At 36.9% G+C, this 24,777-nt stretch overlaps 1 protein-coding gene across 2 annotated transcripts in view; it reads right to left on the minus strand.

Moving 5' to 3' along the window:
- xkr7b (XK, Kell blood group complex subunit-related family, member 7b) overlaps positions 1-24,777 on the minus strand; it is a 79,200-nt gene that overhangs the window by 5,111 nt on the left and 49,312 nt on the right. The window contains exons 1-2 of one of the 2 annotated variants that reach the window (XM_073875039.1): positions 13,420-13,643; positions 5,588-5,787 (exon numbers count right to left, since the gene is read on the minus strand). In XM_073875039.1, coding sequence (XP_073731140.1) covers positions 5,588-5,787; positions 13,420-13,628 — 409 coding nt within the window. In that variant the 5' untranslated portion in view covers positions 13,629-13,643. Of the gene's footprint in view, positions 1-5,587; positions 5,788-13,419; positions 13,644-24,777 lie in introns of those variants that run through there. The other variant, XM_055188859.2, reaches the window with a different exon arrangement.

The following is a 24,777-nucleotide window of genomic DNA, read 5'->3' on the forward strand; positions in this document are numbered from 1 at the left end:
AGTTAAAGTCCCATGCTGCTAGATAGAAAGAGAGAGAGAAAGAGAGAGAGAGATTAGGAGGAAAGCAAAGTATATGCATGCATGCATGATGCATTTTAATAAAAATAAATTGCATTAAGCGCATGCATAAGAATGACAGTCAATTCAGTCAATAAAACATAAACTTTACAAATGCAAAACACCAAAACACACTGGGAAGAATTCAGCATGAATAAAATGCACCCACTGATAGTGTTATTTATGCGCTATCTGTATTGTTTTTGCAATTGGTTCAATAAAGGAATTATGCAAATTCGGTAATGTGCAGGCACGCCCACAAAATTAGGCCAGAACTCAATTTGCATGGCGCAGTTCCATATCTTCCAGGCCGGCTTTGGGTGATAAACTGTGAAGGATGCACCAGACTGCCTCAACCTGGCATACTTTTCGATGACTGTACAGCAATGCCTCGCTACGACAAGTGTTGCCAACTACTTTCAATGGAAAGTAGCTTAAGCCAGCTCGCAAAGTCTAGGTTACGTCATGCTATAATTAGCATATTTGTTATGTCATCACGTTACATTTGCATTCAGACTAGTGTCAGCACTTCAGATTAGTTATGCTCTGAACTATCACATACTGTATTTTAAAGGAATATTCAATTTTCTTAAAAGAAAAATCCAGATAATTTACTCAGCACCATGTCATCCAAAATGTTGATGTCTTTCTTTGTTCAGTCGAGAAGAAATTATGTTTTTTGAGGAAAACATTGCAGGATTTTTCTTATTTTAATGGACTTTAATAGAAACCAACACTTAACACTTAACTCAACACGTAACAGTTTTTTTCAACGGAGTTTCAAAGGACTCTAAACGATCCCAAGCGAGGCATAAGGGTCTTATCTAGCGAAACGATTGTCATTTTTGAGAAGAAAAATAACAAATATGCTCTTTTAAACCACAACTTTTCGTCCAGGTCCGGTCCAGCGCGACCCAACGCAAATGCGTAGTGACGTAGGGAGGTCACGTGTTACATATATAAAACGCACATTTGCAGACCATTGTAAACAATAAACTGACACAAATACATTAATTAGTATCAGATAACATACAACAACGTAGGAACGGTCCTCTTTCAACACACTTGTAAACACTGGGGCGGAGTTTCGCATTCGTCCTCTGTGACCTCTTGACGTCATGACATATTGCGTGGGGTTACACTGGCGCATCACGACCGGATCTAGACGAGAAGTTGTGGTTTAAAAGTGCATATTTTTTATTTTTCTTGTCAAAAATGACAATCGTTTCGCTAGATAAGACCCTTAAGCCTCGTTTGGGATCGTTTATAGTCCTTTGAAACTCCTTTGAAAAAAAAACTATTAAGTGTTGAATTGAGTATTAAATGTTGGACTCTATTAAAGTCCATTAAAATGAGAAAAATCCTGCAATGTTTTCCTCAAAAAACATAATTTCTTCTGGACTGAACAAAGAAAGACATCAACATTTTGGATGACATGGTGGTGAGTAAATTATCTGGATTTTTATTTTAAGAAAATTGAGTATTCCTTTAATACAGCCAAACAGGGGGTCATGCATCAGTTTTTTAAGGGGGCACACTGTGCACAGCTTACATTTCTAACAATTTGAGCCCCCTTGCCTTCATTTGAAAACCACCAAAATAAATGTGTTGACTATCTTTTATGTTAAATACTTATATCAATTAATTAAATCAGAATAATGACATAATGGGCATCATATTTGAAATCCTTAAAGTATATAAACAATAAAAATGATGACAATGACGTGATTGATTTTATTGTTTAATGCTGCAAACGCAACAATGCTTTAACACTTTTTGTTTATTTTCAACTTTTATTTTAATTGCAAATTTTAAAAACTTTAAAATATGTTAATATAAAATGATTCAGAGGAATATGAAGGAACCCATTTTTGCACAAAATGTTACCTCATATGTGAGCATGTGATTCTACGCCCCCGCGAACTTTGGCATTGTACTAAGATGAATCTATAAATCTATAACATCTTATTTTGAACCATTTCCTACACAGCGGAGGTTAACTGCACATTACCATACTAAGTTTTGGAAATGTTGTCAGCGTTTATGGCAACGTTTTAATTCTTCAAATTGCAAAATGCAACAGCAACTGCGCTGTTGGCTTGTCTCAGCTGCACGGAGCGTCAAATCTATCAGCGTCGCGTTTTGAGTGACCAGAGCGTCAATCAGAAAGTTGAAAGAAGCTCAGCTTGGTAATGACCTATGAGGCGGTTCAGCGGCAAAATGCCTGCAACCAATCGGAATATAGCATAGACGTTCTTCGCTGGCTGATTCTGGAGAAACATATGATGTAAACTTTCGTTCCTACCAAACCATTAGTTCAGAGAAAACAGACTTCAGAGCGGCCAAAGCGTCAACAAGTTTTTTGACAAGCGTCCTTGACCGGGCGGCCTGAACGTACAGTAAAGTAACATGTAACATGATCAAAAACCTATAAAAATGGCGAAAAAACTCTAAAAAGTGGTTCCGCAGAGAACTGATAATATTGTGCATATTAAACAGATAAAATAACATAAGACAAATAACAAATTAATGGACGTTTCTTTAATTTGAAGGTTGCATGCAAAATCCATTTGCCTCAAAAAACTTAAGAGTTAAGACATGAAAATTATCTTATTTGCACTGACTGACAGATCAGAAGCTTGCACACAGACACGCGAGTGTATTTGGTGTGTGCTAAATTAGTTTTACAAGTGATTTTAAGGTATGGATGCTGTTTTTTTTTTGAATCCTCAAAAATCTTTAAAGGAATAGTTCACCCAAAAACTCTTTCATCATTTAATCGCTCTCATGTTGTTACAAACCTCTATAAATTTCTTTGTTCTGATAAACACAAAGGAAGATATTTTGGGAAAACCATTTGTTGACCCCATTCACTTCCAAAGTAGAAAACAAGAATACCATGGAAGTAAATGGGGTCCACGAACGGTTTGGTTACAAACATTTCTCAAAAGATCTTCCTTTGTGTTTAGGTAATAAGGTAATAAAAACATAACATTTAATTATGTAAGGTTTCTTACACAATGCACCATTAAAACACTGAGCACTGTTGCACGTTTGTGATGTTTCAGTGGTGTAAGATCAAGTATGTGTCGCCACATTCGGAAGTTATGTAGTAAGAAAAGTTTATCTTCCAAAGGCAAGTAATACTATCTCAAGTAGTGTTCTGTAATTTTGCAACACTGGCTACAACCACAGTTATTATTGGTATTATTGGTTAAAATCCTGAAACAGCATTCACAGCAATGTATTTTTGAATATCTGTCACGATCGCTAAAAATAAAGACAAACATCTCTTTTAATACAATTAGGGGCCAGTCACACCAAAAGCGTTTATGGCAGTTGCAGGCGCCTTTTTTGAATGATATTCTATGGGCAGGGCGCGTTTGCGCGCTGTTTATGCGCGCCGAGCACCTTGCGTTTTTTTGCCGCCTGCCGCGCACGCGTTTTTGAAGGCGCGCTGAGAGCGGAGAAGCGCCCGACGTCATTCGCGTCTTTCCATTGTCTAATCGAATGAGGGGAGAGGCGGGCCTTACGTTGTGGTAAGGAAAGTTTACAGTTGCTTTGAAGAACCGGACTCCACTCGCTCACTCTCTCCTGCGTGTTCGTGCACCTCTCATCCTCAAACATGGTCAGAGCAAGCGCCCTCTTTTTAAAGTTTCTGCTAATATGACAGTTAACAGCAAAAGAGCGCTCACGCTTCAATATTTGATTGACAAGACAGCTGACTCGGTGGTTGCTTAGCAATATAAAAAGCCACGTCGCACTGCTCTTTTTTTTTAAAGGCAGTGCGTCGCGCCTTGCGTTTACAAGCGTTTAAAGTGCTTTTGGTGCACTGGCCCCTTACACTGCATACTTCATGCGGAATTGCAGCTGGCTGGCAATAAGATGTATGTTTTTGCCCTAAAAACAGTGATGCTCACTTTAAAATTGAATTGATTGACACAGCGGTCAAAGGTTTGAGACGGTCAGACAGGCTGAGACATGAGATCAGAAAAAGACAGAGAGAAAAAGGTAAAGATAGAAAGAAAGGTTTTCTGTGTTGTGCTTGGTAACCTAAACCTATGACCCAGAATTAATCAGAACATCACTGAGCACTGCTCTCTCTCTCTCTCTCTCTCTCTCTCTCTCTCTCTCTCTCTTCTTTTTCTCTTCATTTCTTCATTGTTTTTCTGCTGACTGAGTCTCTCATCATCATCTCTGGAGTCCCATTCTCTTTCTCTCTTCATATTGTGTAATGGGCTTCTATAAAGGAAAAGCCCTTCTCTGGGTCTTTTTATCCTAATGTAAAGTTATGATCCATTTAAGGTTTACAGAATTTCCCAGAATTTTCCAAGTCAAAGAAAAGCTGTAAATGTAAGTAATTTCCAATTTTTTTTGCCAGCTTATTAGAATATTTCATTTGGATAATGCTTCACATTAAGGGTCTACAGTATATAGAGAGCACATAAATGTAGATAAACATAGTTTTATTTTAATCAGACAGCTATTCTGTTATGGTGCTTTTCCATTGCATAGTACCCCACGGGTTGGGTCAGGTCGGGTCAGCTCACATCATTTTAGCTTGGTTAGCTTTTCCATTGAGTTTAGTAACACTTCGGAGTGGGAGGGATTATAGGCGTGTCATTATATATGCGCTGCCTACAGCTGTGACATCATACAAGTGAGAGCATCGTTATACAGTCCCATACATTCATTTTTCACTCAGTCCGCCACAAAATTAAAATTGCCCACCACAAATAGATGTTTCCACATTACGTTTATCACTACCTCTGTCTCACATGACACAAACACCCGTGGCGTCAGTCGACGCGCTCCGCTGAGCCTCATTCAAGTTGCATTTAAGCATATATGTGGATGTGCGTGTCGCGAATGTTCCGCCACAAACTGCAAGTCTGGAAAAAACTGTTATGGTGATCCTGATTCTCAACCTGTGGTTGTGTTTCACGCTAAAAGGGAGTTTGGGAATTTACAGCAAAGAACAGATGACAACAGGTTTACTCGAGACAGCGCAAGCTATCATGAAGGTAAAGCTAATCTTTTACATATAGCCATGACGCTGGTAGTAGCGATTCTCTCAGAGCAATCAGTGATTTTCGGTGTTTTCACGTCACGTTTTGGTATCAGCTCGGGTTGCTTGGAACTCCAACCGAGGTGGTACTAAAAAAAGTATTGGGTACCCAGTGAAAAAGCCCCCAAAACTAGGCTGACTCGACCCAAACCGTTGGGTACTATGCAATAGAAAAGCACCATTAGAAAGACCATATCATCTCTCTCTTTCTCTTTCTTTCTGTCTTTCTCTTTTTTGTCCATTCTTGTTACTCCAGCTTCATGTCATATGATTTCACACAGAGCAATGACTGTAAAATGTTTTGTTTTATTCATCACATGTAAACCTCTTCTCATGAGGTCCATATAAATAAGTCATGGCGATCAAGACTCATTCAGACAAGTGTTCTGCTCTCTCTCTCTCTCTCTCTCAACTAAAAGCATCTCAGAGAAACGTGTGTGTGTGTGTGTATGTAAGTGTTACCCTGCAGTGGCAGTATGTGGTTGCTGTGGATCATGATGCTAAGCTGAAGAACGAGTTGAGGAGCGCTCTTCAGAAAGGCCTCCAGCAGCCGCAACATGTTGATGTCAGCGCTCTCAAACATCAGACGCCAGTAGAAGTGACGCTGACCGGGGCCGGCATGCCAACGGCTCTGCACTCCGAGATACAAGGTGTGGACATACCTAAAGAAACAGAGGGAGAGATCAAAGGTCCTTTAGGTTGAGGAAACCTTACAATATACTTTAGCTGACTATCTATTATTTTGAGTAAAGCATGCAATTTTCGATGGATGTCAACACTTCACCTGTAATAGAAAGTTCCTACTATGCCTAATAAGACTAAATCCTAACTTACTGATATTTAGTTGAGAGTCTATTGAGAGGTTGTAGAGGTATGCACTGTGTAGTGATCGACAGGTTTGAATGAACAAACGTTCGTTCATTCATTAGATCATCGGACTTTACTGAAGGGCAAATGTTACATTTGCATGGTGGCATTTTTTTGAAGACTCTTTCTTCTGTTTGGCAGACTAACAAAATGTCTATTAAAAAGAATAAATATTTAATAATTGTGGAGAAATTTTAAACCTGTTCAAATGATGACTGAATGAGAAAGGGTTTAGTAACTAAATATCAGAAGCTTTGGCTGAGCTGTCTGTCAGAATGCCCATCGCAATTTGAGTCCGGTGGAGTGGCACCGAAAGCTTTTTACCTGTCAGCAGCTTTTGGCAGGACAGGAACAGAACATAACCTGATACCATACACACATTCAGACATTTGTCTAATCTCACAGAGAGAATGTATTCAACATTGAGAATGATTGACTGATATTTTTCTAAAATTAAATGTACATTTATGCATTTGGCTGAAGCGTGTGTGTGTGTGTGTGTGTGTGTGTGTGTGTGTGTGTGTGTGTGTGTGTGTGTGTGTGTGTGTGTGTGCATGGTAAGCTATACATTTTATCAGTATGTGTGATCCCTGAAATAAAACCCATGACCTTTTGCACTGCGCATGTAACGCCATACGTTACCAGTTATAAAAATATCTCATTCATTTATCCATCCATCCATTCAAACATTTATTTACAATTTCTTTCTTTCTGTCTACCATCCATCCAGCCATCCATTCACTATTCCTTTTTTATTTATTCATTCGTTAATTAATTCATTTATTTTCTTTCTTAGTTTCTTACTTTACTTACTTATTTTACTTTTTTCATCCATCCATAAATCCATCCATTAATTATTCATTCATTCAAACATTCACTCACAATTTTTTTCTTTTTTCTTTCCATCTTTCGTATCTTTTGTTCATTCATTAATTTATTTATTTCTTAATTTATTTCTTAATTTTCTGTGTTTCTTTCATTCTTTCATTCATTGATTGATTCATTCTTTCTTTTTCGTTCGTTCGTTCGTTCGTACGTACGTACGTACATACATACACTAATTCACATTTTTTTTCATTAATTTCTTTTTTGTCTTTATATTTTCATTGATTCACTCATTTTTTTCTTTCTTTCTTTTTTCATTCATTCATTCATTTACTATTTATTTCTTTTTTCTGTCTTTTTTACTTTATTTCTTTCTTGATTGATTTTGATTTGAGTGTTGATTCCAACATGATCTCACAAAGTTACGGAATTTTTAGTCATGGAATTTTGTGCTCATTTTTCCGTGGCATTCTCACGGATCTCCGCATTTTTCCGTGGCCCTGCTACGGACTGCCTTTTTCGTGGCATTCTCACGGATTTGTTACTCAACTGCTTTTTCTATTTTCAAACCATTTTCGCTTCGGTTTAGGGTTAGATTTGGTGTTTGCGTTAGTATGTCACTTTAACTATTGGTTTATACTATTTTTTCTGATTTATTCTTTTATATTTTCTAAACTTTAAACAATTGTCGCCTGGCGTTGGGGTTAGAGTTGGGTTTGGGTAGGGATGTAATTTCATGTAAATCTAACCCTAAACCGAAGCGAAAATGGTAAGAAAATATGACAAAACAGTTGAGTAACCAATCCGTGAGAATGCCACGAAAAAGGCAGTCCATAGCAGGGCCACGGAAAAATGCGGAGATCCGTGAAAATGCCACGGAAAAATTAGCACAAAATTCCGTGACTATGCCACGGAAATTCGTGAGATCAGGTTGGTTGATTCAGTCATTCATTCTTTTATTCATTCACTTTCCGTATTTCTTTCCATTTCATCTATTTATCCATCCATCCATTCAATCATTCTTATTTTTTCATTCATTCATTCATTCACTATTTATTTCTTTTTCTGTATTTCTTATTTAATTTTTTATTGATTTACTCATTCGTTCTTTCTTCGTTCATGCATTTATTTATTCACTGTTTATTTCTTTTTTCTGTCTTTATTTCCTTATTGATTGATTTTGATTTGAGTGATCGATTAATTTATTCATTCATATATTAATTCACTATTTATTTATTCACACATACATACATTCATGCACATTAATTCACAATTTTTTTATTTTTCATTCATATCTTTTCTTTCTTTATATTTTTATTGACTCACTCATTCTTTTTTCATTCATTCATTTACTATTTATTTCTTTTTTTGTCTTTTTACTTTATTTCTTTCTTGATTGATTTTGATTTGAGTGATTCATTCTTTTATTCATTCACTTTCCGTATTTCTTTCTATTTCATCTATTTATCCATCCATCCATCCATCCATCCAATCATTCTTATTTTTTCATTCATTCATTCATTCATTCATTCTTTCACTATTTATTTCTTTTTCTGTCTTTATGTAATTTTTATTGATTTACTCATTTTTTCTTTCTTCGTTCATTCATTTATTCATTCACTGTTTATTTCTTTTTTCTGTCTTACTTTATTTCTTTATTGATTGATTTTGATTTGAGTGATCGATTGATCGATCGATCAATTAATTAATTCATTCATACATTAATTCACTATTTATTTAATATTTATTTTTCATTCATTCATTCATTCATTATTTATTTCTTTTCTGTCTTTATTTTTTATTGATTCAATCATTCTTTCTTTCTTTCTTTCTTTATTCATTCATTCACTATTTATTTCTTTTTTCTGTCTTTTTTACTTTATTTCTGTCTTGATTGATTTTGATTTGAGTGATTGATTGATTCATTCATTCACTATTTATGTCTTTTTCTGTCTTTCTTATTTAATTTTTTATTGATTTACTCTTTCTTTCTTCGTTCATTCATTCATTCATTCACTTTTTATTTATTTTTTCTGTCTTACTTTATTTCTTTATTGATTGATTTTGATTTGAGTGATCGATTGATTAATTCAGTCATTCATTCCTTCATTTTCTGTGTTTTTTAGTTTTTTCTTTCTTTCTTTTTTCGTCCATCCATCATTCATTCATTCATTCATTATTTTTTTCATTTGAATGAATGAATGAATGAATGAATGAATCAATGAATCAATGAATCAATCAATCACTATTTTTTATCTGTCTTTCTTACTTAATTTTTTTATTGATTCATTCATTCATTCACTATTTATTTATTTTTTCTGTCTTCCTTACTTTATTTCTTTATTGATTGATTGATTGATTGATTGGTTTGTTCATTCATATGTTCATTCATTCACAATTTTTTTCTTTCTTTATTTCTGTTTGTCTGTCTTTCTTGTTTTCTTTATGTATTTTATACCTTTATCGATTAATTCATTGATTTTTAAGTGCAAGTTGAATAATCTCTCATTCTGTTCAATATCTTCTTTGTTTTCATTCAAACGGTGTCTCTCGTCCAGGCTCTAGCTAGCTTCGGGCCAGCTGCATTATCTAAAGGCTGCAGAAGAGCATTTTATCCCAAGCTCTACACTTTCAGCCTGCAACCAGAGGGATTTTTCATGCTTAACTCTGATAGGTGGTGAGGGGCGAAGATTGTATTTCATGGTCCTCTCTGATAGGCTAAAGGTTCCAAGGGAACTGTGCCTGCATGGCGCTATGGAAGATTCTGATATGATCCATTGCCAAGTGAATGTGAATATTTTTGTATCTGCGTGAGAAAAAATGTACAGAGAGGGGCAGAAATAAAAGGCAAAACAATATGCTACAATTTGTGAGTGTCTGTGTGTATGGTTGTTTATGTGCTATCGCGAACGGGCATTTAGCCAGTATGTGCTCTCAAGAACATCCATTATCAAAAGAGCGAATTAATCTTGAGGTCTCCAATGCTCCGGAGGGGCCCGCGGTAACGTAATGCAAGAAAAATGAGACAAGCGCCATAGATGTAGAAAAAATAGATTCTTGACCCATCTATGTCACGGCCAAATGGGTTTTTGAGGCTGATAAAGTTGAACTGTCACTGAGCTGCTGATATAAGGACAGATTGGGGTGAAATACACCGCAGATAAACGGAGAGCAGAGGCTGTAGCAGCCGATCTTTACTGTATGAAACGGTTTAATTACATTTCGCATTGATTTTGGCATAATGAACTCTTATTACTTAATACACAGGACCTAAAAGGAGAACACCAAAATCCCTCGTATACAGAAAGACAGAGAGAGAATCTTCAGGATAAATTGAGAGTGGCTGTACATGCGCCTAATTTATCCTCAGCAGTAATTAGCACCTTTGTAACCCATTGAGACCGTCAAGGAGAATTCTTGTCTAACACGCTTACAGTCAACACACTGTTTAACTCGCACCACATAAACTGCATTATTATCGAGTGTCGTCGGCTATTAGCAGACACGCCAAACAATTGCGTATAAATATTGGAGTACATAAAACTGGGCTGGCAGATTGTAAACAAGCTTGAAGATGTTTAGTAGATCGCTGGTGGGTCACCAGAGACTGGAGTGGGGTCAGGGTCATTATCTGGGTCCGCCAAACCCCACCTGGTTCTTTGATATATTGTTTGATTACATGCTTTTAATGGCCCCCAGCCTACATTAATCCCCTAAAATATGAGGTGTATGGTATGAAATGGACAAAACAATAAACTTTTAAGTTATTTATTTATAGACAAAATATTTTGGCAAAAGGCAAAACAATACACAAATAGTGCTAAATAATAATAAAAGTGGATCACTGGCTCGTTACTACTTTTGTATATCAGAGACAACTGAGCCAACTGTATGTTAAATCCTCCGTAAACCGTAAATACTGTGTGCCGCTGTCCGAACATTGCTCCTGTCCGACTCTGACATAGCAACACTCGTCCACCAGTGATGTACGTTTGGGTGCACGCTATGTGTTTGTTCAGCCAATAACAGACAGAAGAAAAAAATAATGATTCAATATTTTTGCAACTCCCTTTGACTGAGAAAATGATCCACTTTACCTTGAAAAAGAACAAAAACACTCCTACAGTATGTAACTGTACATCTTTATAACACATATTACTCTCACCGAGCATTGTATATTTGAATAAGGAACTCAAGATGGATATTTTCCTTCCTTTTCATCTCTCTTTCTTTCTCGTCATTGTGTTTTGCTCTTCAGCTTCATGTAAAGTACTTCATGTGAAAGTATTGCTAAAGGCGAAGTATCTGTAGCATGTCTCTCTACTTTCTGCACCACTTGTCTGAAACCACACTATCAATATTTCACACTGCATCTCCATACACGACACAACAAACATCTATACACTGAAAGTGTGTATGTGTGATGTGTAGTGCTGGACTCTTGAGGCAATGACACTTACTGTGTCTACAACCAGATGTTCTTGTAAAATCTGAACCATTGCTGACCTTTGTGAAATTGATCTGGTGATCAATACAAATAGGCGGGTGAAACGAGAGGGTGAGTACACCATCCTGATCTCACAGGAGTTTGGCTAATTCATATTAATTTGTACAAAGTACAGTAAATAATAACACATGTACGATTATTAGAAATACAATAAAGACACCCTAACCCCACCTGTAAGCATCATGGTGTTAAGATACTGCCTCTCTTGTTCACACTGTAAAAAGTAAGTTAGTTCAACTTAAAAAGTAAGTTACCTGGTTGCCTTAAAATTATGAGTTAATTAAAATATTAGTTAAATATTAACTACATTATTTTTTAGTTAACTGATATTTTAAGTTGAATTAACTCAAAATTGTACGGCAACCAGGAAACTTACTTTTTTAAAGTCATTTCACAAGACTTTGTCTCCAGAGTACATATGTGAAGTTTTAGCTCAAAATACCATATAGATAATTTATTATAGCATGTTAAAATTGACACTTTGTAGGTGTGTAAAATGTGCCATTTTTGGGTGTCTCCTTTAAAATGCAAATGAGCTGATCTCTGCACTAAATGGCAGTGCTGTGGTTGGATAGTGCAGATTAAGGGGCGGTATTATCCCCTACTGACATCAAAGGGGGAGGCAAATTTCAATGAGCTATTTTTTCACATGCTTGCAGAGAATAGTTTACCAAAACTAAGTTACTGGGTTGATCATTTTCACATTTTCTAGGTTGACAGAAGCACTGGGGACTCAATTATAGCACTTAAACATGGAAAACGTCAGATTTTCATGGTATGTCCCCTTTAAGTTGAACCAACAAATTTGGTTTTTATAGTATAGTTTTGTGTCAGGATCATGGCAGTCCCATGTTTTGTGTAAAATGCCCATTGCCCATTTTTTTGTTTTGGTGTGCTTTCCTGTCTCGTGTCATGACCTAGCCCCCTCGTATCTTGATTAAAGTATCTTATGATTGTTTCATGACCCTTACCTGGTGCTCTCATCATTTGCGCCCTTGTGTTTGATGTGCTGGTGTGTTTTGTGAAGAGTTATGTCTTGTATTAGGGCTGCACGATTTGGGTGATTTGGGTAATTTTTCCCATTGCGGTTATTGATGCTAATATTGCGATGTGCGATTTCAATAAATGGTATCATGAGTCAACTTGATGGGTTTTAAGGAAAATCCACACACAGTTTAGTGATAATGTTAAAATGTGTATTTGTAAAACTAGAAATGTTTTCGTATTGCCACGTGACGTAGCAACTGCTCAGTGTCAGTAGTCCTAAATCCAAAATACTGCCATACAACAGACGTAGAGATTTTTTTAGCTACAAGATCACTGTCATGGTCCTCTGCATGCATCTTGGCTCTGGTATTAACGCGCTGCACACACACAAGTGACGACGCACGCCACACACGTGCATGCCACACGTGCACTGCCTTTTTTGTTTGTTTTTCTTTCTTTTTTTAACAGCAAGGAAAATCATCAAACTGTTATCGGAAAGTTTGTGTTAACAAGTCCACACATTTATTTATTTAATATAATTGCAACATTTTGCTGTCATATAATCGCACAGGCTGACATCACGATTGCGATTGCGATGCGATTAATTGTGCAGCTCTATCTTGTATCTTGCTCTCTTATATTTTGTCTGTAAAGTGTCTTTTGTTTTGCCCCCTCATGTTTAAAGGGCGTGTTGCAGGGTCAATTTCTCAACGAATTAGTGCAATTTGCTTGTTGATAATACACATTTAAACTGTTATCCATTGTATTTTATGTTGTTAATGTTGGGTATCACAAAACGGAATATAATAAGAAAAAGTACAGCGGTTTGCAATGATTCTCCTTTCCCCCACGACGCACTGCATGACGTCACTTTGGGAAGAGAATTTACCAAAGCTGCCTTAAGAGCATTGAGAGTGACTAGAGAGATGAGTAAAGTACAATATTCAGGTAGTGCAGATTGTAGATAAATACATAGATATAGATAGATTAGACAGACAGACAGACAGACAGACAGACAGATAGGCTAGTAGAAGAGATAGAGGCAGACAGCCAGATAGCATAACGTTAGCATAACTTTGTGTAGAAAGTAAACAAACTATTAACATACTCGTGCGTGTTGGCTTGAGGGGGACCATAATCCTGCTGAAATGGGTGAATGTGATCTTCAGCACAAACGGAATCGGGCAGCATGCCTAAAATCCTGGAGTGAGGCACGTCACATCTGGTCGCGGGGTAAGCCTCGAACAGCGACCAAAAAGAACACACTTCCTTACAGCCAGTAGCGAAGTGGCAATCGGGAGAGTCGGTGACGTACATCCGAGTGAACGAGACTGAGGGAAGTTAGCAAGGGAAGGTCATAAAAAAATGAACTGGAACGCAGGGCCAGTCATATGGTATGGCAGGTGGGCGGGGTCCGGGAGAAGATCTCTGCGATTAGCAATTAGCAACAAGACCCAACTTCAAACGATCCAATCCCTGATAGCACACATACATCTCGAAGACGTCTATTTGATGTCTGCGTTTACATCTGCAAGACGTATTATTTAGATTGTTTGCTCATCTGCAATACGTCTCTGAGACGTTTCCTAAAAGATGTAATATAGACATATTGAAGACGTCTGCAAGACGTTTTTGATTTAGAATGTATGTAAAGCAGCTCTTTCTAAGACCTTTATAAGATGTTTTTACACACCAGATGTATTCCAGATCTCCAGATCTTTACCAGACATCTTGCAGACGTACCTGTGCTATCTGGGATAAAATCTCAATGTACAAATTCAAATCCATCCCTGCTTTATTTCATTTCAGAAGCCGGTTTCACTTTGGATATACGTCACCATGGGGAAAATAAGGTAATCGCTACTTCTTTTTTTCATGGTGAATTTAAAGTATAGTTTTTATGAGTTTGTGTGCTCTTCGAACCTCCAACTTTTGAGCTGCTAATCACATCATTTCCTGCATTTACAGTAGTTTCAACAAATGTTTCTCAGTGATTAAATACAGAAACATATTATAGAAACAGCCAACCTGCTACTTTAGTTTGTATGATCAAAGTGTGCTTTTTGTCACTGTGTTTTTTGGCCCTAAACTCCTACAGGTATTTGTTTCAATAGAAAACATCACAGAACCTCTGTCTGTAAACTTCAAGGCGCCAAGTTTTTAAAGTTCAGAACTGGACTTCAATGAAAAGTTTACCAAATAATGTGAACCCAAGACAGAGAATAGAAAGAAGACAATGTGCTTAAATTTGACAAAAGCTCAGGTACTGATTAAAAATAAAAGTGCTAAAATGGGCTTTATCTAATTCCTCATTCAAACCTATTTCATGAGTTTCATTTAGACTGAAGGAAAGCATGTGAAGCTCTCAAACAAAATGAAGATCCCACACAATTTCAGAAGGTCTTTCAGTGGACTACCAAATAATAAAAAAAATAGAAACAAACGCACTCCGTCCGAGGTGTGAGTCAAAAAGAATAAATCCAAATATATGACACAAAATAGTGACTGCACACTCACTTGCAAAAGAATTTTATTGTCACCAACGTTTCGGCATATAGCCTAGACATACCTTGACGAAGGCTATATGCCGAAACGTTGGTGACAATAAAATTCTTTTGCAAGTGAGTGTGCAGTCACTATTTTGTGTTATACTTTCAGTGGACTATACCAGTGGTTCTCAAACTTTTTCTGCGTGTGGCCCCCCTTGTATATGGTGCATTCCTTCGCGGCCCCCCCAAAGAAAATTTATGACAAAACAGTTCTAAAATGTAACATTTTAAATAAACAAAACATATTAAATTATACAAAGTAGTGATGTTGGTTAGTAGGCTTATATTTTTTTTGTTAAATTACACAAAATTTATGATAAATTCATAAAAAGTCATAAAACTGGGGCCCCCTGGCAGCGTCTCGCGGCCCCCCTGGGGCCCCCGGACCCCAGTTTGAGAACCACTGGACTACACCACCCCTCACATTCATCCCCGTGAAACATCCATATTAAACAAGTAAAGATGGCAGCTCTATATGTCATAGTGAAGAATGAAGTGCAGAAATGATGTCATGAAGCACTGACATGCATGTTATATGTATGTTGTCATGGGGTACGGCTTTACAGTAGGAATGATCTGAAGGGTGGGAGGGACGCATTATTGACTAATAAGGTGAACTCATTTTTGGCTATAGGGAGGTATGTGAGTGCTAACCCTTTCCCGATTACCGTTATGGCTTGCATGTTCAGTCCCCCAAGGAAAATGAATAAAATATACTATAAAATAATCTTAAAGAGCACCTATAATCCAATTCAGGATTTTACATTTCCTTTGGTGTGTAAGTGTGTATTAGTACATGTTAACCATATGCAAAAGGTACAAACCCCAAAGTAAAGATGATGCGAGTTATCGATCTGTTCGTTAATTGGATACGTAATATTTTGATTGCGAAATAAGCTTAAATTATAAATATTAAACATATCATTTCACTTCAAAAGACATTTATTAAGCCAACAGAGTAATTTGGATTGCTTTAATGATGGATGGTTGTGCTAATAGGAGCTTCGCCCTGTTGACCCCCTTATAAGAAAATACATAATGACATTTTTTTGTAAGAAATTGCTTGTGCTAAGCTGAAGAAAGGAAGTCCTATACATCTGTGCTGGCGTAAGTGATGGCGATGGAGTAAATTATTAAGGGGATTGTTCAGAACTATTCCGTTAAGTATTTTAATCCGTGTTACCAAAGTATAATCAACATTTATGGTAGAATTGAGCTAATTCCTTATTTCAAAGCAATCATAATATCATTGAATATCTCGTCAAACCCTTTGATTCAGAGTTTTAATGCGGCAGCAGATGTTTTATGTACAGTATGTGTGAATGTATGTGCGACAAAGTTTGTGAATGTGAGAGAGAGACCGAGAGACCACATACACCAGCTGCATCCTCCCTCTTCCTGTATTTTGTGCACTCTAAGCCTCATTTTAAGTAATTAGCTGTATTTGACTGAGGTAATGAGTTTCCTTTCTGTACAGTGTACTTGTTTTCAAAGCGGCTCTGTCAGTCTGAAACATAAAGAGCCCACCTTGGTAGGGCAAACTCCTTTTGGGTATTAATATGCGTGTGTGTGTTTGCGTACATGTGCTGGTTGGGACAGGCTTCTAGGTCTCATTCGAATTCAAAATGAGCATTAATCACGCTAATTACAGCGGCTTTGCCCCAGGGGCTGTTGGGATGCTGGAGGACCAATATGGGAATAGGCTGATAGACAGAAGATTTTAGTCACGGTGCTCATTGCTTTGCAATGCAAATCACAGAGTCTCAGAGAACTTCATTTCTGGCTTGGCATTAGCATATGGCTCGTTTAGAAAGGATTGGAATGGCATTTGATTTATTTAAGGCCTTCATTCACTCGTTTACTTCATTTCCACGTTCTGTGTTACGTCCACGGATTGGCACCTTTAGCCCAGCATGAGAAACAAAACCCATATTACATTCAGTTCTTGCTTTCTACAGCATTTACACATTTAGCAAACATTTAATTCACAGTCAGTGGCGACCGGTGAATTCTTTTTCAAAAGTCAAAATATGTGTTCGGCACATCATGTGAACCTATGTGCATCCCGGGTCATTTCAAAATATGTGCCTGCTGTAGACGCTTCGAAGGGGTTTATGATAAAAGAGACAATCACGTTTGCCAGATACATAATCTCATGTGTAATCAGAGTTTATTGAGTATTTTGTGAACGTGAGCGTCCTGAGTTTGTCAAAAGTCATATTTCATCACAAAAATATGTATTTTTTATGCATTTACAGTATGTATTTCCTATATATCTCATTCTGCATGTGAAAAAAACCTTGATATCATTGATATTGACTGAGTAAGATTAAAGGGATAGTTCGGCCAAAAATGATATTAACCCTCTGGGGTCGACAGCGGCGCAGGCGCCGCAAACTCTTCATTTTTCAATCACTCCGCAAAGAGACTTAGATTACTCTGCTGATTTTTGACATACAGATATGATTTATGCATAATTTAAAATGTTAAAGTGTCTATTTTTTTTTCTATCCACTACCAATAAAAACAGAATGTTGTTCTTTTCGCAAAATTAGGAAAATAAACATGATGCACATTTTGTTCTTTCAGAAACACGTCAGAAAAATTAACTGTAACTTAAGGAATACTTGTCATAGAAACAAAAGATAAATGTCTACATAATGCTTGGAATGTCAGCTTTTAAATGATGTAAGTGAGATCGAAAACGAATATTGTCATTCGGTGTAAACTGTATTAGAAGAGGGAGATGTATCGTCTCTCTCCTGTTACCTGTTTATCTGTAATGAGATGAGATCGCCACACCTCCGCGCCATTGAAGTAAACGAGCAGGAACATCCATATGCATAACTCATGCCCCCTACGGTCAATGGATACGCAATCCACAATCCAGTCTCTCCATTCCGTATTGTTTCATCCGAATGCACCAAACACGACATCTAAATCCTTATTTCAAAGCAATCATAATATCATTGAATATCTCGTCAAACCCTTTGATTCAGAGTTTTAATGCGGCAGCAGATGTTTTATGTACAGTATGTGTGAATGTAGTTGCCTCTAAGCGCAAATCTGGGCACAGCAAGTTTATTAAACACAGGATAACTCGTGTGTGCACACATACTGCCGCCATCTTAGTCGCGTATGCATTCCAGATGAGAGTGTATGCAGTTTACGGAGGATTCTCTGCTGCTGCTCTGTGCCCTCGCCCTCCGAATTTGTCATACGTCACTAATTAAAGTGCGTACACTATGCTAATACTCTCTTCTGAATACAGAGGAGTCTAAGATGGCGGCGTTACCGGAAGCTAGTTATTTTTGTTTATAAAGTTTTAAAAATATGGATATATCCACAACAACACTACACGGATTACCCTCAGAAGGCCTTTGTTTATCATCCTGGAGCCGTTTAGATTTATTTTGTGAAGGAAGGATGCACATTTTTTTGACTTGAAGGACATGTACACTGTAATTTTACATTTGATTAACTGAAAGATCAAAAAAAATTCTAAAATAACTGAAAATGTGTTCGTCTGAAAAATGATGGACATATGCATCTCGGACAGCTTGAGGGTGAGTAAATCATGGGTTTAATATCATTTTTGGCCGAACTATCGCTTCAAAATCAATGGTTGAAATCAAACTTTGATTTTTATAATCTCAGTTTATAAGATTTTAACCTAAACATTCACAGACATGGTCACATGTACATGTAATGCGTTACCCCCAACACTAATTATAAGTAACGTACATTACGTAATAATATTACTTTTCTGAAGTAACGAGTAAAGTAACGCATTTCTTTTTAAATGTATACATTAATATTTGAGTTACTTTTTCAAAAAAGTAATGCAAGTTACTTTTTTAGTTTAATTAATTCAATAAAAAAATAATGTACTGAATTAAACTCTATTTGTACACGCCTGTGTGTAGGCAGTTTGAGTCAGAAACTGAGATGGCAGGCCAGAGCTCGACATTTTTTCAATTTCTGAATGCAGAACTTTTCAGTCATAAAAAACCTGCAAGGCCTGAAAGAGATCAAGCCTCAGCCAAGAAAAAGTAACGCAAAAGTACCTTAAAAGTTACGTAAGCATTACTTTACATGAAAAGTAACTAAGTATCACAATCAGTTTCTGTTTTGGGAGTAACTTAAAGGACAAGTTCGGTATTTTACACTTAAAGCCCTGTTTTCAGATTGTTTATGAAGAAATAGAACGGTTTTGACTGAAATTTCGACATATGCAGCTTCCCCGAGAATTTTCGGGTGTTTGTTGTTTTACCTCCCACCTCTATAATGGGTGTATAGGTGCACTGGAACAATCCTTCCTAAAATGCATTAAACTTTCATTTACAAAGACATGAAACTCACCGAGTGGTTAGGGGTGTTCACTGATATGCTAACACAAAAATCGCTGCAAAAGTGTGTTAATGTAATGCATTACTTTTAAAGTAACTTTCCCCAACACTGCATATAATATGTAGTACAGTAGCTGTTGTATTGCTTATTTATTTACATTATACTGATACAATATGAAATCGTCCCACGCTTTGGTTCTCATGGTCTACATAAGTAATATTTTAAGACTCTTTGGTGTATTTTGAGCAGTTTGAGCTCTTTTATAATCTTAAGTGGAAAGTTTCTTGTAAGGTCGCTTATACTGTTCCAATTACTTTTATTGGGAGATATAAAGTCCTAAAGAAGCTGGAGATAGACAGAAAACGAGTGGTTGGAAAAGTGGACTGCTGTATGTGGTTTAACTAAATGAGGGTAATTATCCAATTTGACTGGAGAGAGGACAGTTTAAGTCATGGATTATACACTAAACTCAGGTGAGTGACTGTGTGTATTGCTCTACTTAAACTGTAAATTAAACCCAGTCTGCATCAATATTCAGTGTTTGTGGATTTACTTTGCAAAAACTTTACTTTTTTGGTTAGAAATCTACGGTTTGTTTATTTAGATCAGTAAAAGTGAGTATTTCTTTTTCTTGTGATGTCAGTGTTTGTTGTTGCTAAATGCCGGCTTTCCACAGAAAAATTGCCACCTGTCATTAAATATACAGTATACGTGTGCGTGTGTGTGTGTAAACATGCTTTTAACATTCTGGGATCCTTTTAAGCATTGCATCGTTTTGAAATGATTTGAGAATGAGGTGATGTGATATCCCAGGAGGAAATTTCTCAAGGCTTCGAATACATTAATATATAAATTTCAGCACTAAATCCTTCATACAGAAGGCAGAGTGTGGGGAGAAAAATCTGCCAGGCCTTCCTGCGGTAAATCTATACAAACACACAAGAGCTGCACAACTGTACGAATGACACCAAACCTGCTCTGAAATCGTGTACTGTGACAGTACATACACTGTAAAAAAAAAATGCAGCATGAACTTGGTTTCAAGTCAATATAACATACTATTTAAACATTTTACCTGTGATAAGTTGACATATCTCATAAAAGTTCAAAAGTTGAAATTGTTTAACTTAATTTTTTAAGTTAAAGTAACATAAAAATATAAGAATCCTGCATTTTTTAAAGTGTACTTAATTAAATTAATCTACTTACTCGACTGTTATAACAGAATGTTATTTATACAGCCCAGTCTCACAAAATTTCGTTATATAGTCACATATTTTTTTTATTCTTTTTTCGTGATATTATCACGGATTTCCGTGTTTCTTATGATCGTATAACGAATTCCTGTTTTAGTGTGATTATCACGTATTGGTTACTTAACTGTTTTGTCCTATTTTCTTACCATTGTCGCTTCGGTTTAGGGTTAGATTTACATAAAATGACATTACTAACCAAACCCAACTCTAACCCTAACGCCAGGTGACATATAAAAAAGTGACATTCTAATGCAAGCACCAAATCTAACCCTAAACCGAAGCGACAATGGTTTAAAAATAGGAAAAAGCAGTTGAGTAACCAATACGTGATAATCACACGAAAACAGGAATTCGTTATACGATCACAAAAAACGCGGAAATTCATGATAATATCACGAAAAAAGAAGCAAAAAATTACGTGACTATATCACGAAAACTTGTGAGACTGAGTAGCATTTTTAGTATGTGAGGGTATAGTATGAAAACAGTCCAGATGTACTACTGTACATTCACCATGTTTTTATTGTTATGTGACCCGTTTGTCCATGCACTATAATGTACAAACACTTCTTGGCACCTATATCACACTGAAAAAGATCTGCCCAGCTTACAGTTTTATGGCATTTTAAATTCATTCACTTTTGAATTTGGTGTCTCCTCAGCTCCTGTGACCTCATGAAATTTTGGTCATACTTCTCATTTTGTGTGCAATTTTCAGATATATTGGAGCATATAAAGAAGTATGTAATTTTAGATACAGGGCATGGCTCCCGTACTGTCTCACTAACTTGTCACTTGTTTGTGTTTGCCGAAGTAACCGTTGCTAATGAGAATAAATGTGCAGCGAATGAAACACTGACATTCCTTCATTATAGCTTGATAGAGTTTTGATTAATAACGGTATTAAAACAAGATCACTTTTAGAGGTACTAAACCAGTCAGACAAGAGTCATCACATGACACACAGCCAATCAAAAACAATGTTACTAGTTGGGCGTGCACAATATAGCCAATTACAACTGAGCATCCAAACAAGCGGCAAAATCAAAATGGACGAAAAGCTTATACTGTGTGTTTCGGAATTCCCAGAGCTTTGTAATACAAGTTTACGCTCCCACAGAGCCATCGAAAGGAAAGCCGTGTCATGGAAACACGTAGAAATTAAAGTTGGCATGTCAGGTGTGTTTTAAGTCAGGTAGCTTGTTGTAGGTAGGCAGCTTAAAGTTAAATCAAATGGAGACGGGCAAAATCAGTCTCTGTATTCCTCATCCACTATTTAACCCAAATATAAACACTGTATAATTTATTGAAAACCCCGCCTACTTTGGTCTGGCCAGCAGAGTGCAAATCCCTTGACTGCGGTAAACCCAGCGGCAAGCGCAGCGCACACTGCATCCTATGTGAAAGCCGCATTAGGTGGCTGGTTGCTGAAACCACGTCCACCTACCTCTATTCTAGTCACAGCAGTGGTTGTTCAACCGTCACACAAGTGGCCATGCCCTTAATTATGCAGAACTTTAAGGCTTAATAAAATGTAAACAAATGGGTTACAAAAAAAATCACCCCCCTCACAGTTCTTATGAATGACAAAATTAGCTATATAAACCAAAAACACTTTTTGTACCAGCCTACCAGGCTGTAAACACTGTAAAGTTGGGCATTTTAACATAGGGGGGTCTATGGGAACTGACTCCCTGTTGGATCCAGCCTCAAGCGACCAGTCGATGAATCACTTCCGTATTCAGAGAAATTGGAATGTTGCCCCCCGGTCCACACGGACATGCAAAACCCTGGTATGAAGCGCTGTCAAGAGCATGTCAAACCAATAGATGCCGATATATACCTAACCATAATGCCATGTTGGCCAATCCGAACCAGAATCCCCTGAGCACATCACAGGCCAAAAACTCCGGTTTCATCGGCTACACGACAATGCTGCAACTGAGGTTTTTAAAAATCTTCACCCTGGCAAGAGTTTTTATAAAAGTTTGGTTTCAGTCACCTGCGTTTGCATGATGACGAACAGCCAAACTGCATAGAAAAAGGTACGGCTTTAAAAATACCCGTGTACGTTTAGACAGGGCCTAAGAAACAAAAGTTATGGCACAGCTGATGTCAGGTTTAATTGTTGGGCCAAATATGTTACTTAATTGTGATTTAAACATGCTTTTTAGAGATATCTGTCTTTCCCCATATAAGTAGATAGGACTTTAAAGGAACAGTATGTAGGATTGTGGCCAAAACTGGTACTGCAATCACAAAACTTGTGGCTAAAACTGGTACTGCAATCACACAACTGGTGGCCAATACACAAAATGACAACAGAAACATCAGTTGAGGGCTGCAACTCCACTTTTTAAATGACAATATCCTGGCCGGACCACTGTTGTCAGTGATGTAAGTATTTGAAATGAAAATGATTTCTTAATGTCTATCAGGGCCATTTTATGATTAATTGATATACATTTCTTACATACTGTTCCTTTAAACTTGCATGACTGTAATAACTGCTCGGAGGTGTTACAAACATGGCCGCCTAGTGGGGTGAATTCCCTAAAGCGACTTTGCTGTTATTGTTGGTTGTTTCTTAGGCCAAGTCAAAAACACGTTAAACAGTTAGAAACACACAGTGGTTTAATAAGTAATGTTAGAAGTAGTGTTGAAGTAAAAACAATAGTAATAGTCCCAAAAATAAAGATGGAATCAAATATTCCCTTTCATATGCTGACACATTTATCTTAAGCACCAAATCCCAGGTAAACACATTCTCAAAATATATTCACATACACACACATCCCAACAAAATAACAAAACTCTGCTCTATCCCTCTTGTCCGGCATTGGTCAGCAGTGTCAAAAATGCAGAGAGATAAAGCACATGTCAAACTTTGCCTCACGCTTTTTACAGGAAGTGCAGCATCTGATTGACTGCCTCATGTGTCTTTAAATAACAGTTTTTATGAAGTCCTGTGCTATAGAGAGATCAGCTCCTGGAATACCAATGTTGTTTTTGAGGGATGGAGTTATTTACTTTGCAAAAATGGAAAGTATACGCTACAAATGTTTGCTTTTCTCTGACAAAGAGAAATCATCCGGAGCAAATAGTTCAGTGAGGAAACGTAATGTGTTTATTTGGTTTCTGACGTGAATGAAGAAAAACCAAATTCACTTTACAATTTGCCCAGTGCTATTATTATAAACGGTATATAGTGTAGGGCCTAATGTTCTTTTCATACTTGATTTCCTGTGTGGAAATTATCAGAATGGACGGCATGAGTATAAAAGTTTGCTTTTGGGTTATTTTGCTCTGAATATACATAGGGGGTAACATTCTTATTTGTCTATAAATAACTACCAACTAACATTTGGTCCCAAACTACTTACCCCCTATTGAGTAATAGCTCAGTTTAGCTTTGCATTTGTTTCATTTGATATTTCTTGACTCTTTTTATTTTTTATTTAATGATGTCCTACATCAAATTTTTTTGACATTGAAATCTGTATTGACATTGATGACATTTCCCCATAACTGTAGGTACAGAAAGTCAAAAAGTGTACTTAAGTAGGGGAGACTGGGGCTGGTTGTCTCACGGGTTGGTTGTCACACTGCTTATTCCAGACATACTACGTGGTACAGTTTTGATATCAATTTGTTAGCCTTTAATAGCTTACTCATTTGCACTAGTTATTTTTCTGAGCAGACACAAAACATTGAGGTTAGGAGACAATTTTTTATTTTTATGGGTCAGAGTAAATTTTCATGTTGGTGTTGTTTTCGTGTTGAGATCTTGTATGATATTAGTCATTCAAAAACAAAACACTCATTAAAACGCCAAAAGTGGTAGCTTTATTTTGAGTCATCTTTTAGCTATCAAGTTAAAGCCGTGTGGCAGCTAGCTTAGCCGTGGCATAGTCACGGAATTTTGTGCTCATTTTTCCGTGGCATTCTCACGGATCTCTGCATTTTTCCGTGGCCCTGCCACGGACTGTCTTTTTCCGTGGCATTCTCACAGATTGGTTACTCAACTGTTTTGTCCTATTTTCTTACCATTTTCGCTTTGGTTTAGGGTTAGATTTACATGAAATGACATCCCTACCCAAACCCAACTCTAATCCCAACGCCAGGCGACAATTGTTTAAAGTTTAGAAAATATAAAAGAATAAATCAGAAAAAATAGTATAAACCAATAGTTAAAGTGACATACTAACGCAAACACCAAATCTGGCCCTAAACCGAGGCGAAAATGGTTTGAAAATAGGAAAAAGCAGTTGAGTAACCAATCCGTGAGAATGCCACGGAAAAAGACAGTCC

Source organism: Misgurnus anguillicaudatus, chromosome 13, assembly GCF_027580225.2.
Source record: "Misgurnus anguillicaudatus chromosome 13, ASM2758022v2, whole genome shotgun sequence".
In the NCBI taxonomy this organism is placed as follows: domain Eukaryota; kingdom Metazoa; phylum Chordata; class Actinopteri; order Cypriniformes; family Cobitidae; genus Misgurnus; species Misgurnus anguillicaudatus.